This window comes from Pteropus medius, unplaced genomic scaffold, assembly GCF_902729225.1.
Source record: "Pteropus medius unplaced genomic scaffold, Ma_sr-lr_union100, whole genome shotgun sequence".
NCBI lineage: Eukaryota > Metazoa > Chordata > Mammalia > Chiroptera > Pteropodidae > Pteropus > Pteropus medius.
Window position 1 is genome coordinate 2,367,070 of NW_024354875.1, and position 16,529 is coordinate 2,383,598.

At 37.7% G+C, this 16,529-nt stretch overlaps 1 protein-coding gene and 1 pseudogene across 1 annotated transcript in view; one reads left to right on the forward strand and one right to left on the reverse strand.

Moving 5' to 3' along the window:
• The window catches only part of FBXO36 (F-box protein 36), a 63,100-nt gene that overhangs the window by 13,093 nt on the left and 33,478 nt on the right, over positions 1–16,529 (reverse strand). The window contains exon 2 of the mRNA XM_039855321.1: positions 13,160–13,268. Within this exon, the coding sequence (XP_039711255.1) occupies positions 13,160–13,268 (109 nt within the window). The remainder of the gene's footprint in view (positions 1–13,159; positions 13,269–16,529) is intronic.
• LOC120597282 (uncharacterized) lies at positions 7,006–7,124 on the forward strand (annotated as a pseudogene).

Consider the following 16,529-nt stretch of genomic DNA (forward strand, 5'->3'; position numbering starts at 1 on the left):
GAATACATTTAGAAACCAATAATAAAAATGTAATGAGCTCGTATTAGTGTGCGAGGGCTGCCATAGCAAACTACCACACACTTGGAGGATACACGACAGAAATTTATTTCTCACAGTTCTAGAGGCTGGAAATTCAAGATCAAGGTGCCAGCAGGGTAGGTTCCAGTCTGAGGCCTTACCTCTTGGCTTGGGGGTGGCCGCCATCCCACTGAGTGCTCACATGACCTCTTTTTTGGAAACTGTCTGGTGTCTCTTCTTATAAAAACACTAGCCCTCATCTTCATGACCTCATTTAACCTAATGACTTCTTAGAGGCCCAACTCCAAATACAGTCACCTAGGGCTTCGATATAAGAATGTTGGGGGAACCCCCTGAAACATTTGGAAAATTTAAACACCGTTCCGAATAATTCATGTGTCAGAGAAACATCATAAATGCAATTAGTAAATATTTAAATCCAACAGACAAAGAAAATTCTAAATAAAATGCATGGATCCAGTGGTTAAAGAAGAGAATATAATTGTAATTACAACGGAGACTTCAAAAAATCATTACACCAATTACTTTAAAATCAGACAAATTGAACAATCTTCTAGAAATATATAATTTACCAATTCTGCCTTAAGAAGAAATAGAATACCTGAGATACTGTAACCAGTAAGTAAATTTAATTCACTAATTGATTAAAAAAAAAAACACCTCAAGTAAAGCTTTAGGTATATGCTGTTTTACAAGTTATCTTCATAAACTCTCAAAGAACAGACAATACATATCTTATATAATTTGTTCCAAAGAATAGAAATAGAAGGAAAGCTCCAATGTAAATTATGAGGTTGCTATGACTAGCAACTATGGTGACCAAAGAGAAAACTGTGTATGAGACATTTCTAAATAAAATATAATTCTAAATAAAGTATTAGGAAATTTAATCTATTGACATTTAAAAAAATAAATAAACTGTGACCGGTAGAGTTAATCTCAGGATGATCCAAGAATGGAATAACTTAGGAAGATGTATTAAATTAAAATCATTCACCATTTTAACAGAAAACAGGAAAAAAATGATCATCTCAAAAATGTAGAAAACTATTTCATACAATTCTAACATCTGTTTATGAATAAATACTTCTAGAAAACTAATAATAAAAGGGAAGTTGTTCAATCTGATAACCTGACATAGGGTAGTTACCAAAAACTTTATAATAGTAGCAATAATAATAACAATAATATATGGATTTGTATAATATTCAATATTTGCCAAGTACTGCCCTAATGTGTGTTTATATAGTATGTGTATCATATATACGGTCATTCAATCCTCATAGTAACTCTATGAGATGGGTACTATTATTACTACCCTCTTATAGAGAGAAAGACGAAGAATACAGTGGATAAGTGGCTTACTCATGGTCTCATACTGAGAAAGATCACAGAGTGAAAACTAGGATTGAATCAAGCAGTTTGCTCCACAATGCATCTCCTAATCATTATGTTATATGGCCTTTAATGTCAGGCCTAAGGCTTCTAGAATGCTAGTTCTCACCATTTCTATTCAACATTGTTTTAGAGATTAAAGCAAGGGGAAAAAAAAGGAAGATATAATAATGTATCAGGGTTAGAAAGCAACGAAAAACTGCCATGACTGCTGATGATCTAAATACCATCATACAAAAGTCAAGAAATTTTACTGAAAAATGATCAGTATCATTTCTCTATATATCTGCAATGAGTAATTCAAAATGATGACCTAAAATACATTTATCTTTGACTCATTAATCTCACAAACATATGTTGATTAAATAAGAAATGACCCATGTACAAGGTTATTCATTTGGCATTATTTGTAATACCACAAGATTGGAAATAACCAAAATTTTTTTTATTAGGATTCTGATGCATCCACACAAATAAATACTATGCAGCTATTAAAGAAAAAAAAATCTCTGAAGGCATAAAGTGTTCTCCTGGATACAGAGGTAGAAAAGTACAAAGTTGACCAGGAGGAGTAGAATGCTACCATTTGTATAAGAAGAAACACTGGAAGGACACAGAAAAACAAATCTAAGTGGTTAGTGGTGGGCAAGAGAAGGAAGGGTAGAGCAGAAAAAGATGAAAGCAAACCTCTGAATGCACATGGTTTTATAGTTTTAACTTTGGAAACAGGTTTTACATAATCGAAACTTAAAATCAAATTTATTAAACAATTTTTTAAGCATTCTAGTCTTAGCTACAAAAAAATATAAGGTGCTTGGGAAGAATTTGAACAAAAGGCACGTAAGACCTTTATGAAGAAAATATTAAAACTTGATTGAAAAACAAAAAGATCTAAATAAATGGAGAGAAACACCATACTCAAAGGATGACAGGTCTCCCCTCAAAAATCCAAAAATTCAATGCAATTCCAATCAAAATCTCAACAGGAATTTTTGCATAGCTTTACCAGCCGATCTTAAAATTTAGATGCGGGGTAACAAGTCAAGAACAGTCCTTGTAAAGACCAGGAGGAGAAGGATATAGATGAATTCATCTTACAGGTAAGAAAACTTACTATAAAGATTTTAATTAAAGCAGTATAGTGTTGGTGTTAAGACAAAGGACCAACAGAACTAAATATCCCTGGAAATGACAGGAAGCTAGAATATGTAAATGATGAGATTAAAAAACCACGTGGAATAATTAAACTATACTATAAACGATGCTAGAACATTGACCAGCCATACAGGAAAAAGTATATATAACCTTTTATCTCATCATATTAAAAAAGAAATGAGGTAAGTTAAAGACAAATATATGAGAAAAAATCATAAAATATTTAGAGTTAAACATAGGAGTATATCCTCATAAAGTCGGTGTAGGGATAGATTACTTATACAAAATGCAAAAGTACAAGCCATATAGTGATAGACTGACAATTTGAACTGCATTAAAATGGTAAACTTCTATATGGTAAATTTCTAAACTGGTAAACCTATATGGGCAAAAGCACACAAAGTGAAAAGATAAGCCAAAAACTTGGTGAAATATCTGTAGCCCATATAACTAAACCAAAGAATTGGTACTCAAAATATGCATATAAAAAAGTTTCTACGATAAATTTTAAAAAACCCATCAACTAGAAGAAATAGGCAAAGAAAATGAATTAGCAATTCTCAGAAGGGAAAATTCAAATGGTCAATAAAGAAAAATATTCAAACTTATTAATAATCAGGGAACATATGAAACAAGTTTGGCAAAGTTAACATGTATCTCTCATTACATCAAATGTGGTGAAAATAAAGAGAACTAACATTTCTCATAAAATGCCAATGGAAGTATAAATTGATGTAACCCACATGGAGAACAGATTGTCGATAGTAAAGTACAAGGGGCACACATCGTGCAGCTCAATGAATACACTTCTACATCCTCAGCTTAGAGAAACACTCACACATTGCACAAGGATAAATGAAGATTCACTGTTACAAAAAAGTGAAAACCACCTAACTACCTTCAGAAGGGGAAATGAATGAATAAACTATGGTTTATAATAAAATAGAATACCATAAGCCATTGAAATGAATGAACTAGATCTACATGTATCAACATGGATAGATCTCAAATACAGTGTTGACTGATTAAACAAAGTTAAAAACCGATATAGTATGATAGCATTTATGTAAATTTTTAAATATAAAAATAGTATATCTTATTTATATAGTTGTAACTATGTATAATAAAATATGCTTTGAAATGATTCCAACTTTAGAAGAGTTAATAGAAGAAGATAGAGGGGAAATAGATAGGTGAGGGGTAGAAATTTGACTATATATGTAACTTGTTTATGATTTTAAAAAATATTAAGTAAAGATGACATTCACTTCAGCATGTATCATAAAACTGGGATAATAAAGATTAATATGGCTCTGAGAAATGATGACACAAAATTAAAACCATTCAAAAAATTAAAACCAGAGTAAATTCTCTGATCACATTCAATTAAGCTTGAAATCAAAGGAAAAAGTAACCAAAAAATCCCAACCACCTGGAAATTAATAAAATGTTTTTAAATAATATATGAGTCAAAGAAGAACTCAAACTGGAATATAGAAAATATTTTAATCTGGATGAGAATAAAGATACGACTTATCAAAATTTACCTAATATAGCTACAGCAGCATTTAAAGGAAATTTAAGGGGAAAATAGCTGAAAACCAAGATTAAGCTTCCATCTCAAGAAATTAGGAAAAGAACAATGGACCATATCTAAAGAAAGTAGTAGGAAGGAAATAATAAAGGGAAGGACAGAAATCAATAATAAAAGTAAATTTATAAAACTAGAGAAAATCAGTAGAGCTAAAGGTGGGTTTTTTGAAAAAAAATTAATAAAACAAATAAACCTCTAGCAAGATTGATCAAGAAAAAAAAGGGAGAAAGCATGAATTACCATGATCAAGAAGTGAAAAAGAGAAAGACACTGCAGATACTACAGACGTGGGAAAAAGGATATTCTGAGCAATTTACACCAACATGTTTGACAATTTGGATACAATGAAGTAAATGTGACAAATGTTAACTCTGGCTGGTTAGTGGTGATAGGTGTCTGCAATATTAGAACCTTTAAATTCAGAAATATCTTAGGTTATTTCTGAATTTAAAAACTTTTAAAGGGCAAGGTATAGAACACAAGGTATAAAATTCCCCTTTTTGCGTTAACGTAACATATTTTGTGGATATGCACAGACCATTTCTGGAAGGCTATGCAAGAGACTGCCTCCCAGGTGCCTCATAGTGCTTCTGCCCCTATCACTCTCCCGCCCCACCCTCCACCCACAGAACCCCACCCCAGGTCTGCAGAAACTCTGGAAATCCAGGCTGAAGACAAGGAGTGGCTGATTAAAGAGGGCAAAGAAGGAGAAGAGTTGACTAAGAAGTAGTGGCTAGGTGTAAGAAAATAAAGTCCAAGGTCAAAGGCTGAGACACAAGCCTGAAAAAAGGACCTAGAAGAAATGGATTATGGATCCACACATGGAGCTGGGAAGAAATGGATTATGGATCCACACGTGGGGCTGGGAAGAAGATGAGGACTGTTCTTTCCCACTTCCTGATTCCAGGTGGAACAGTATTCCTAGGATTGAGGACTCAGGACAATATTTCAGGATATTAATATTTATTAGTATTATCAATTTTCCATTATAGTCTCCATTTCAAATACTCAGTCCCATTCTCCCAATGAATCATTTAATGTCCAATTTTAAAACGCTGACACCAAAACTATATCTTCCACATTTCTTTTCACATGCAATAGCAAAAAAAAGAAAAAAAGAAAAGAAAAAGAAATCAAAAAAGAAAAAGAAACAAAACTTTGTCATTTGGTTCAGAAAGTATGGGTGTCGTCATTTGGTTTTATCACAGGGATTTTTGTGGATTGGCCTAAATACTTAACCACCACTTATAAATCATTCAAAGATCTAAGCAAACAACTTAAAAATGGACAACTAACTTTAAAATGGACATAAGTTGGAAAACAACTTATTTTAAAAGTGGATTCAGTATCAACCCATGACTCAGAAGTTTTAGTTGAGTTTATAATGGCACGTTTTTGCCTTAAACCAAAATTAAAAAATATTTCCAATAGCTAATTTCCTGGTTATTTCTATTTATTTAACTTGGCGCGGAGTGGGGCGGCAGAGGAGGATCTATAGCTGTTTCCTCAGATTTTTAAAGTTCTCAGAGAAAAAAATTTCAAAATTCACAGACAATTGGACTAAGAATACAAACACGCAAATTACAGAAAGATTATAAATGGTAATTAAACACAACAGGAGCCTCAACTTACTTGTTATCAGGAAAATGTTAATTAAACAAGATACTAATTTCACCATCTGACCGGAAAAGAGGAAGAAGAGTAGCAATATATAATTAGTGATGGCAAAGGTTTTAAGAAAACTGTATCCTGTTGGATGGAGTATAATTAATTAATCCATTAATTAATTAATACATTAATAATCAATACAGCTTTTTTTGGAGGGCAATTTGTGAGTAATGAAGCCTAATTTTATGAATAAACATTGAAATAATGTAAATCATCCAATTTAAAAATTCTTTTTTTAATTCTTAAATTTAAAAATAGCATAAAATAGCAATAAAATTCTTAAATTTAAAAATAGCATAAATATAAAGTTGGCAAAATTATAAAGGTGAAATAAGTTGTAAACGGCGTTTGTGCTGCATCTCATGACAGTGCTACTCAAGCTGGTTAACAGAAATACTATCCTTTGTCAAGTTAACCTTAATTTATATGAGGTTTTCAAGAATTCACTCCTCAAATAAAATACTCCATGTCTATCAAAAGTTATAATACATATCTTTGGACCAACAATTCCATGTCTACAAATCTAAGTTACTGACATTCTCATGTAAGTGCAAAGAAAATATGTCCTAGAATGTGCCTGAAGGGTTTTGAATGTGCCCATCAATTGAGGATTGTATATTTGTACGATGGAACGCCAGTATTGGAAAAGAATGGGGTATTTCTTCACGTATGCAAACATAAAAATGTTCATAATCTATTAAGTGCAAAAACAAATTCAAGAACTACAGATTCTATTTTTATAAACAAGCACACACACAATCCAAAACAGAAAGAAATCAAATGCAAATGACACTATTTATAGTAGTTATCTCTAGGGAATAGAGCTTGGAGGAAGAGAGAGGGAATTTTAAATTTTAAAAACTTTAATAGCTAGAATTTACTGAGTACTTATCATGTTTTAGGCAAATTCTAAGTACCTCATTTCAATTACTCCTCGCAAGGCCCCTATGACATAGATGCTATTATTATTTCCATTGTCAACAGTTAAGGAAACTAAGGCCCAGAGAAATTAAATAATTTCCCCAAAGTCAGATATCTAATGGATTTTGGAGCCAGGATATAACCAGAGATAGTTAAGCAATATTTTTAATTGTCATGCAAATAGTTCTCTGTACTTGGTAGTGTATGACTGACTTTTTAAATAATAAACATGAGCCTACAACCATGCTACCCTGAACAAGCTCGATCCTGTCTGATCTGGGAAGCTAAGTAGGGTCAGGCCTGGTTAGTACTTGGATGGGAGACCACCTAGGAAGACTAGGTGTTGTAGGCAAAAGAAATAAAAAATAAGGGATTGTAAGCTGACAAGTTCCTTGCAAACTGTGAGGTCAACCAAGGGTTGCCTTGCCTAAAAAAATAATAATAAATAATAAACATGAGTTTTGTTGTTTAAAAATGCAAACCTAGGGGGGAAATTCAGCAATGTTTTTGATGTTGCCATTTAGGCCGTTGTAACATAGATCACTGTGGTAGGCAGAATAATGCCCCTCCCTGACAAATGTCCCATATACCCTAATCTCCAGAACCTACGACTATGTGACCTTACATGGCAAAAGGGACTTTGCACATGTGATTAAAGTTCTCGAGATAGAAATACTATATCCTGGATTAACTAGGTGGGCACGATGTAATCACAAGAGGCCTTAGAAAGGAAAGAGGGAGGCGGGGAGGTCAGAGTAAGAAGAAGAAGTGACCACTGAAGCAGTCAGAGTGAGAAAGACCGGACCAGCCATTCCTGGCTTTGAGGATGGAGGAAGAGGCCACAAGGCAACGAATGCAGGTGGCCTAGAATCTGGAGGAGGCAGGAAACAGAGTCTCACGTAGAGCCTCCAGAAGGAACAGAGTCCTACCGATACCTTGATTTTACCCCGATGAGACTTCTGAACTCCAGAAATGTAAGACAAGACATTTTAATCATTTAAGCTACTAAATTTGTGGTAATTTGTTACAGCAGCAATAGGAATCAATAGTAATTATGAGAACCAATTACTAATAATTAATTATTAATTTAATAAAGATATACTCTGCTTATACAATTTTAGAAAATTCTCTACATGGAAAGTTTGGATTTCGTTGCGAGCTGAATCGTGCCCTCCCCACCTCTGCCAGATTTCTATGTTGAATTCCTAAACCTCAGCCCCTCTGAGTGTGGCTGTACTGAGAAATGGGGGCTGTAAAGAGGTAACTAGGTCAAATTGGATCAGATATGATGGCTCTAGTCCCATCTGACTGGTATTCCTATCAGAGGGAATTTGGACACAGATACCACAGATGGGCATGCTCACAGAGGAAAGGCCAGGTGAGAACACAGCAGGAAGGTGGCCGTCTGCAAGCCACGGAGAGAGGCCTTAAAAGAAATCAGCTGTGCAAGCACTTTGATCTTAAACTTTTAGCCTCTAGAACTGTGAGAAAATAAATTTCTGTTCTGTAAGTCACACAGTCTGCAGGATTTTGTCATGGCAGCCCCAGCAGACTAATGTAGATTTATATGATTTATGCCTTTAGTCAACTTATAACCCAGGGCATAAAAATACCAGTAAGAGCTAAAATTTACTCCTTGTGCTTTTATATAAATTTAGAGTCATGAAAATATGGTTTGAGCACAGCAATTTCATTTTCATTATTTTAAACAATATTACTTTATCAAAAAATATATCTTCGTTTATTTTAACAAACATATACTAAGTGCCTACCATGTACTTGATCTTGAAAACAGAATGATTAATGAGACATGGTCCCTGAGCTTGAAAAACCATCTTAAAATTATCTGGTAGGGTAATTTTAATTTTGGTGTAAGATTCCCCTCCCCTCTGCCCCCAGAACAAAATATTGATCAGAAACCTGAACTCTGTTGGGACCATGATTTAGAGAGGTCTGTTTTAGAGTTTACCTTTGTACCTCTCTAAGCGTTCTCTCAAATCCTTCACACAACAAATTATTGAGCTATGTACCTGGCATGGTTCTAGGTGGGAGCTTAAGACCCATCAGTAAGCAAAGCAAAATCCCCACCCTAATGCAACTTACATTCCAGTGACACAGACAGACAATAAACAAGTAACAGAGAGTACAGCCTGTGGTGCTCAGTGTTGCGGGAGATGTGGTGTTCCAGGACAAGGGAGGAGATGGTGATGGTTTACACAGTGGTCAGGGAAACATTCTCTCATAAGGCATATTCAGCAGAGACTTGAATGTGGGAACATCCAGGGAAAATACATTCTTAACAAAGGGAATGGCAGGTGCAAAGGCCCTGAGGTGGGAGCATGCTTGATTTGTGCAAGAAACACAAGGGAGGCCAGTGAGCCGGAAGCAGTGTAGGCAAGAGGGGAGAAGGGCTGGAGATCACTGTCAGACTTGGATTTCTACCCTACGTGAGACAGGAAGCCATTGAAGGTTTTGAAGCAGACAAGTAACGTGCCCTGATATACGTTTTGAAAAGCTGGTTTTGGCTGCTTGCTGAAAACAAACTATTGAGGGGCGAGGGTGGGAAGAGTGAGACTAGTCAGAAGGCTAGTTTGATCATCTGGGTGAGGGGTTGTCACTGGCTGGATCAAAAGTGGAAATGGTGAGGTGCATTTGTGTATTAGTTATCTACTGCTGCATAACAAATTACCCCCAACTTTCTGGCTTGACACAACAGACATTTATTATCTCACAGTTTCTGAGGTTCAGGAATCTAGAAGTGGCTTAGCTGGATGGTTCTGGCTCAGGGTCTGCCTCTCAGGAGGCTATGGGTGTCATGGGTGTGCGTCATCTGAGGCCATGACCAAGGCTGGGGAATCCTCTTCCAAAGAAGCTCACGCATGTGGCTGTTGGATGGAGGCCTCAGGTCTTCACCACGTGAGCTCCTCCACAGGGCCCCCTCGAGATGGAGTAGCTGGCGTCCTCCAGAGCAAGTGATGAAAGAGAGAAAGACACAGCGAAAGGAAGAAAAGAGAGAAAGACAGATGTTGCAGGGTCATTTATAACTTAATCCCGAAAGTGACATATTGTCACTTCTGCCAAATTCTGTTGGCTGCTCAGCTAACCTAGGTACAGTGTGGGAGGGAATTACACAAAGGTGTGAATACTGGGAGGTGGGCATCTTCGAGAGTCATCTTGGAGGCTGCTTACCACAGTTCAGATTCTAGTTTGGTTGATGGATCGAATGTGGCATGTAAGAAAAAGAAAGGAACCAAGATAAGTATAGAATCTTTGGCTGACTTTTGGGAAGGGGCGTAGGAGAGTGAAGGGGACTATCGGGAGCTATTTTGGGACATGTGACGTTTGAGAGCCTATTAGATATTTAAGTGGAGATGGCAAGGGGGCAGCTTGATAAATATCTGGGTGTGGAGTTCCGGAGAGAGATGCAGGCTGGAGATAGGGGCTTGTCTGTTTACAGATGGATCCAATCCCTCTGTAAGACAAGAGGCCCAAGAGCTAAACTCTGGACCCCTGGATCTAAATGTGGAGAGATGATGGGGAGCAGCAAGGAGACTGGGAAGGGACCAGTGAGGCCCAAGCTAAGTGCTGCTGAGGGGACGAAGAAGTAAGAGTAAGCCGGTTCTGGTCCTCTGCCACAGCTGCCACCAGGGATGACCCAGGTTTCTGGAGACGTGATGCCGATGTGCAGGATTTCAGCAGGAGAGAAATTTTAGATGAGAAAAACTTGGAGGGGGAGGTGGTCTTGGGAATATGACGAAGGGGATGGGAAAAAATAAAAACAGTCATACATTATATTCTCAAAAACAGCAAACAACAATAAAGAGCTGACTGCGATCCAGGCGCCATTCTGACCGCTGCTCATGTGTTGGGCCATTGAATGGTCACAGAAACCACAGAGAGTAACCTTTTATCCCCAGGTACACGTGGAAGAGAAAATGGGCACACGGCATGGGGGGAGGGTGACCTGCGGTCACACAGCTGTGTGGAGGCAGCACAGAGATTCAAACCCAGACCCCTGACCCCTGAGGCCCACTCAGTGCCACAGCACCCCTCTTTCTGCTGCAGAGAAACCTTTCTGAGGGACACCCCAAGAACCAAGGGGAGGAGGGAGACAGACAATAGTTTGGTTTGGAGTTCCCTCTGCTGGGGCTCTGATGCTGTAGGATAGTGGTCCCCAACCTTTGTGGCACCAGGAACCATGTTCCTATGAGAATCTAATGCCTGAGGATCTGAGGCGGAGCTGAGGAGCGGCTGCAGATACAGAGGAAGCTTCTCTTGCTGGCCTGCCGCTCACCTCCTGATGTGCGGCCCAGGTCCTAACAGGCAAAGGGCTAGTACAGGTCCCCAGCCCAGGGATTGGAGACCCCTGCTGTAGAGGTCCATAATGTGAGACACCAGAGCTTTTGAACTTCGGGGCTGAGTTAATTTGGTACCTCAGTGCTGCTCCTGTAGACAGACCACTAGGCAGTCCTGAGCTGTGCAACTCTCAAAACGGCAATTTTAAAAGCCTGTTTGGGGGCACTCCTGGACCGAGTCCCTCCACTGGCCTCTGCAGGCTTGATGGCTCAGCAGGGAGCCAGACCTCAGTCCCGCCTTTCAATTCTCACTTTATTGTCTATTCTCCCAGGATCAGGAAACCTACCAGTGGTTATCCTAAAGCTGCTGCTGCCTCATCCCCACCCCACTATCTTGTCAGGGGCCAGTGTGTTGGAGGTGCCTGGGGCAAGCAAGAGACAGGCGAGGATCTGGCCTTTAAGCCTCTGTTCAGAAGACAATGGCCTCCAATGGTCCAGCCAAACCCTCATTTCCAGAGTTTTGTAAAAGTCAATCAGAAAATCACATCATCTGTCCACAAATATTAGACACTCACTAGACATATAGCTCTGGGTGAGGTACTACAGGCTTAGAAAATAAAATGGATCCTAACTTGAAAATAAAAAGTGGTTTCTATAAGATTATTTTATAACCATGTATCTCTGCAAAAACATGTCTATTCCACAATTAAATAAAGAAGGGCTGGACTGAAATGAAAAGCAGACAGTTTTTCCTCAACATGGTTCTTTTTAAGCCAGTAATGAATTTTATAAATACTTGCTATAAAGGAGTTAAAGAACAAAGATGTGTACAATATCAGGAACTAAAAACAATCCATCCAGACATTTAACTAGTTAAGGAAACAGAACAAAATCAAACCTACTCTCTCCTACAAAAACAACTGTTACATGACATAATGTTAAACAACAGGATGTTTTTAAAGAATGTTGATCATCAAAGATCCACCCAGAGTGTGCCTTTTAAAAATAAGATTAACATGCTCGATTTTTCGATTTTTCGGCTTTCAATGCTTAGTCCTGGCGATGTCACCCTGGAAAGTCACATCTATGCTGAATTTCATTTGTGAGATGGGGACAATACTATTTTTCTCACAAGAATATTGTAACAATAAAATGAGAACATGTATATGAAAGTGTTTGATATTAAAATTAATAATGTTAACTACTCTTAATGAAATAAGAATCTATAAAGTGATTTCCAGCTTTAAAATTTTATTATTCAGGAATAATTATTAAATAATAATTATTAAGGAATAATTATTAAACTAATAATTATTATTAGTTTAAGAGTCCTTTTACAAACACATACTGAGGTAGTAGAGGATGAAATAATGTAACAACTGAGATTTGCTTCAAAATAATCCAGTGGGAACAGTGAGGTTATGTACCTTTTTGGATACATTCTGAATATTGTGCAAGCTTGGTTATGGGCACGTGAGAGTTTTTAAAAAATCTTTTTGTCTACTTTTTAAGATTGAAATTTTCACATTGAGAAGGGAAAAAGCATAGGGGAAACTGGAGGGCAATTTATATTAAGTCTAAGTATTTACTTGATTTAAGACAACTTCTCAAGCAAATCTTGATATTAAAAAAAGATAGCAATTTTAAATGAATGCTAAACTATATCAGAGTTGATGGATTTGATCATTTGATTATGTTTTTGAATACCTTTTAATTTATTTCTCACTAAAGGAAACCCATTTTAATTAAATATTCACATATTAAATAAAGATTTTAATTAAGTGTTTTAATTAATATTTATTTAATATTAAATCATTAAATAAAGCAAAAAATTATATTTATATGATTTAAGATTATTGATGGAATCTATGTGCAACCTGAAATCTTAAACACTTTATGTAATTTTTCCCCAAAGAAATTTTAGAATATTTTAACAATTTTCTATCTAAGAACCCAATGTTCTATATCTACTATATCTAATTACATAATGTCATATCCATATGTCAAATGATATCTTTGATACGGCTCCGACAAAATCTATTACTAATTAAAGGGAACTTGACAGCAATAAGTACATAACACCTTCCCTTACCTTGAAGATGCGAATTCTCTAGAAAGTATGGATGAGGTTCTTTTACTTCTCCAGGTTTTGCTGATCGATACTCACTTCTCAGAGAGATCTTCCACCATCTAAAGATGACCTGTGATTGAATAGAAGGTGCTAGGAATTAAAACTGATTTCAATACCAACAGCTACTTTTAGGTCTGGAGTTTCGAAAAATCCCTGTGGAAGGCACAGAAGGCTCTGGGCCCAGCATCAGCTATAACTTTGCAATCTGGCATCACATCAAATTAGAAGCAAGGTCTATGCATCGGTGAACATTTTCCTTAGAAATTAGAGTCACAAGATCAAAGTACTGGAGGGAATCTTAAAAATCTAGCAAGTCGATTCATGTTAAAATCACCCGGAGCCAAATGGCTGTTTCTTGAAGATCTCTGAGGATATAGATACTCTAACTAGGGGAGCCAATTCTCCACTTTCCTGCCTCCCTCCCGCCTACAGGGCAGATGCGATCGGTGGGTGTTTTTCTTCCAGAGAGCGTCAGTTACATGGACAAGGCCAGGGAAAGCACTATTGTGCATTGACTGATGCATGAAAATGTCATTACAAAGGACACTTCCTGGTAATGGGTCTGCTATCAGTGCACTTGACTTCCACAAGCATTTTGGTTTGTCTGAAGCAAACCTCATTTCCATGATGACAGGCTGCACTTTAGTTCTATGTTGATTTCATAGCAGTGTCAACTACCAGGCCTGATGAGAAGCCCCTTAAAGCTTTTCCAACTTAGCTCACATTTTTCAACCTGTAATGGAACTGGGTAGTTACTTAAAATGACAAAACTCCCATCAACTTGAACAACAAACCAGACTATTCCTACACTAGGGCTACTGGGAAAGTGATTAAAGGGATAAAAGTGCAGAGAAACTGGTCGGCTTCCCAGTTCTGGGTTCTTCCCTTATAAGGGAGGCCAGGTAAGGTTAAAATTACATTCAGGTAGGCCCTGCCCGAGGCAAAATTGTTAAACGCAGATGAAAACTTGCTATGGGCCCTCCCCCTTACAGTTTCTTCTCCCTCATCCCCACCCACCCTAGCAGTCCCTGGGGTCCTCACATGTCCTGGATGCGCTTTCTTGGGCCACTGCCCCGGTCACTACCAGTTCTCAGACCCCTGTTTCTAGGGCCTTCTCGGTGCTGGTCCGGGGACGCCCAGGCTTCAAAGTGCCGGACCCTCCTCCTTCCTCCTCACACTCTCCCTTGCCGCCTCAGCCAGCTTCCCTCTCCTTCTGCCCTATCGCTTCTTGAGGGCCTCCTCCTCCCTTCTCCCCGCCGCCCCCCTTCCCTGATGTCCCAGAGATAACCGAGCTCTCAGGAAGGAGACTTTTTATACTATCTCACCCAGTACCCTGCCCAACAGAAAGCAAGTCCTCAAGAAATACTTGCTGACTGAATTAAAGGAGGGTTTTCATTTAGATTTTGCTCTAATCACATGTGCAACCCTGGTGTCTCTTCCTCTTCTTACAAGGACACCAGTCATGTGGATAAGGGCTCCACCTTTATGACTTCATTTAACCTTAATTACCTATTCAAAGGCCCTGTCCCCAAATACAGTCACATGGGGGGTAGTTAGGGCTTCAACATAGAAATGTGGACTAAAACAATTTAGTCCATAACAGGGGATGTCAAGTATTACAGCAGGAAACACATGAATTTGGAGGAAGGCAGGCCTGACTGATTGATTTACTCTCTCTGCACTTCAATTTTCCTTTTCATTCCCTATTAAATATTAAAATCAATAATAAATATCATAAATAATATTGCCTTTCTATTGAATGACGATGCCAGGCAACCCGAATCTAATGCCATGTTCTTTATACCACATACTCTAGAACTTTTAGAACTAAGTGGGAAGTCCACAGCTCAGACAGATGAGCGAAAACTTTCAGAGAGGTTAAGTTAGAAGTGATAGGTCTTCTTCCCCTCGACCTTACTACCAGGCATATGTTACAATGAAAGCAAGTCTCAGATTGAATTCCGCCACAAGAAAGACATTCTTCACCGGGCAGGCATCACAAGCATCCAAAACAGGCTTCTGAAAGCTGAGTGGAGGTCCCCTTCGCTGTCCTCTTTGGCACTTTATAGGAAGCTCCCCAGGAAAGTTTCTCTCTGGGGCAAGTGCACCTGTATTATAATGACATGAGCAGCTACCCTTCTAGCCAGATCAAGCAACTAGATCCTTGATTAAGTGGAAGATTCCAGAACAAATGACATTCTAGACGGGGTGCCACTCCAGAAACATTATATTACTAAACTTATTTCTTATGTTGCTCAAAAAAAGGCAGAGACACTTGTACATTCTGACATGTCAGCCTTATATCCTGCACATCATTCATTTCATCACTGAAAAATCACTTCTGACATTCCTTATACTAATTAATTAATCCTCTGGTACTGATGCAGAAGATAATATCTGAAGTGCTTGTCCTAATGACCTCTGGAGGGAGGCACCTCAGGCACAGAATGAAGCTAACTTGCCCACATAGATAAGCATCCTGCTGGCCTTCTCTGAGGTATTTAAAGTGAATTACTGAGAATATAGCACTTGCTATGGAAACATGGCTGGCTAGAACCAGAATGCAAGTCTCCTCCCTCCTAACTCATAAAATTGGGGTTTGTTCTAATGCTCAAAGTTTTCTTGATATCCAACCTTCATACCACGACTCTACGGAGCAGTATGCAGAAATCTCACATTCAGATTTACAACTGAGCCTGTCAAGACTTGATTATGTTCCATATGCTGTATTTATTAAAACAGAAAAATCTACGAGACAGGCATTTTCTACCACTTATTGTCACTCAGATTGGTAAAGTTTTTTTTTAAGTGACAAAACTCAAGATTGGCAAGGAGAAGAAAAGTGAGGGTCCTTAATAATCACTGAAGGAGTGTAAACTGGTTTGGCAATACCTATCAGAAACCTTAAGGTCACCAATGCCCTTTGACCCAGATATTGTACTTGTAAGAATTTATGCTAAGGAATTTATCAGATATATGTACAACATTTTTTCTATAAGAATGTTTGCTTATTATCATTAATTATGATAATGAAAAGTCAACCTAAAGGTCCGATAGTTGGAACTAGTTAAATTATTATGGCACTTGTAGATGCTGGAATATCCTATAGCCAATAAAATAATTTGTGAAACAAGTAATAACATAGAACAACGTTAATGATCATTTTTATGTATTTCCAGTAAATTTTTTTAATCAACTTGAAAAGGAACTTACTTTTAAAAGAGAGGTCTCAGATTTCTTGTTAATCCCCCAGCATCTCTTCTGCACAGATTACCAAGGAAAGATGCCAAGACATTTGTCGTTCACCCAGTCAAGGTCCCTAAACCCTAAA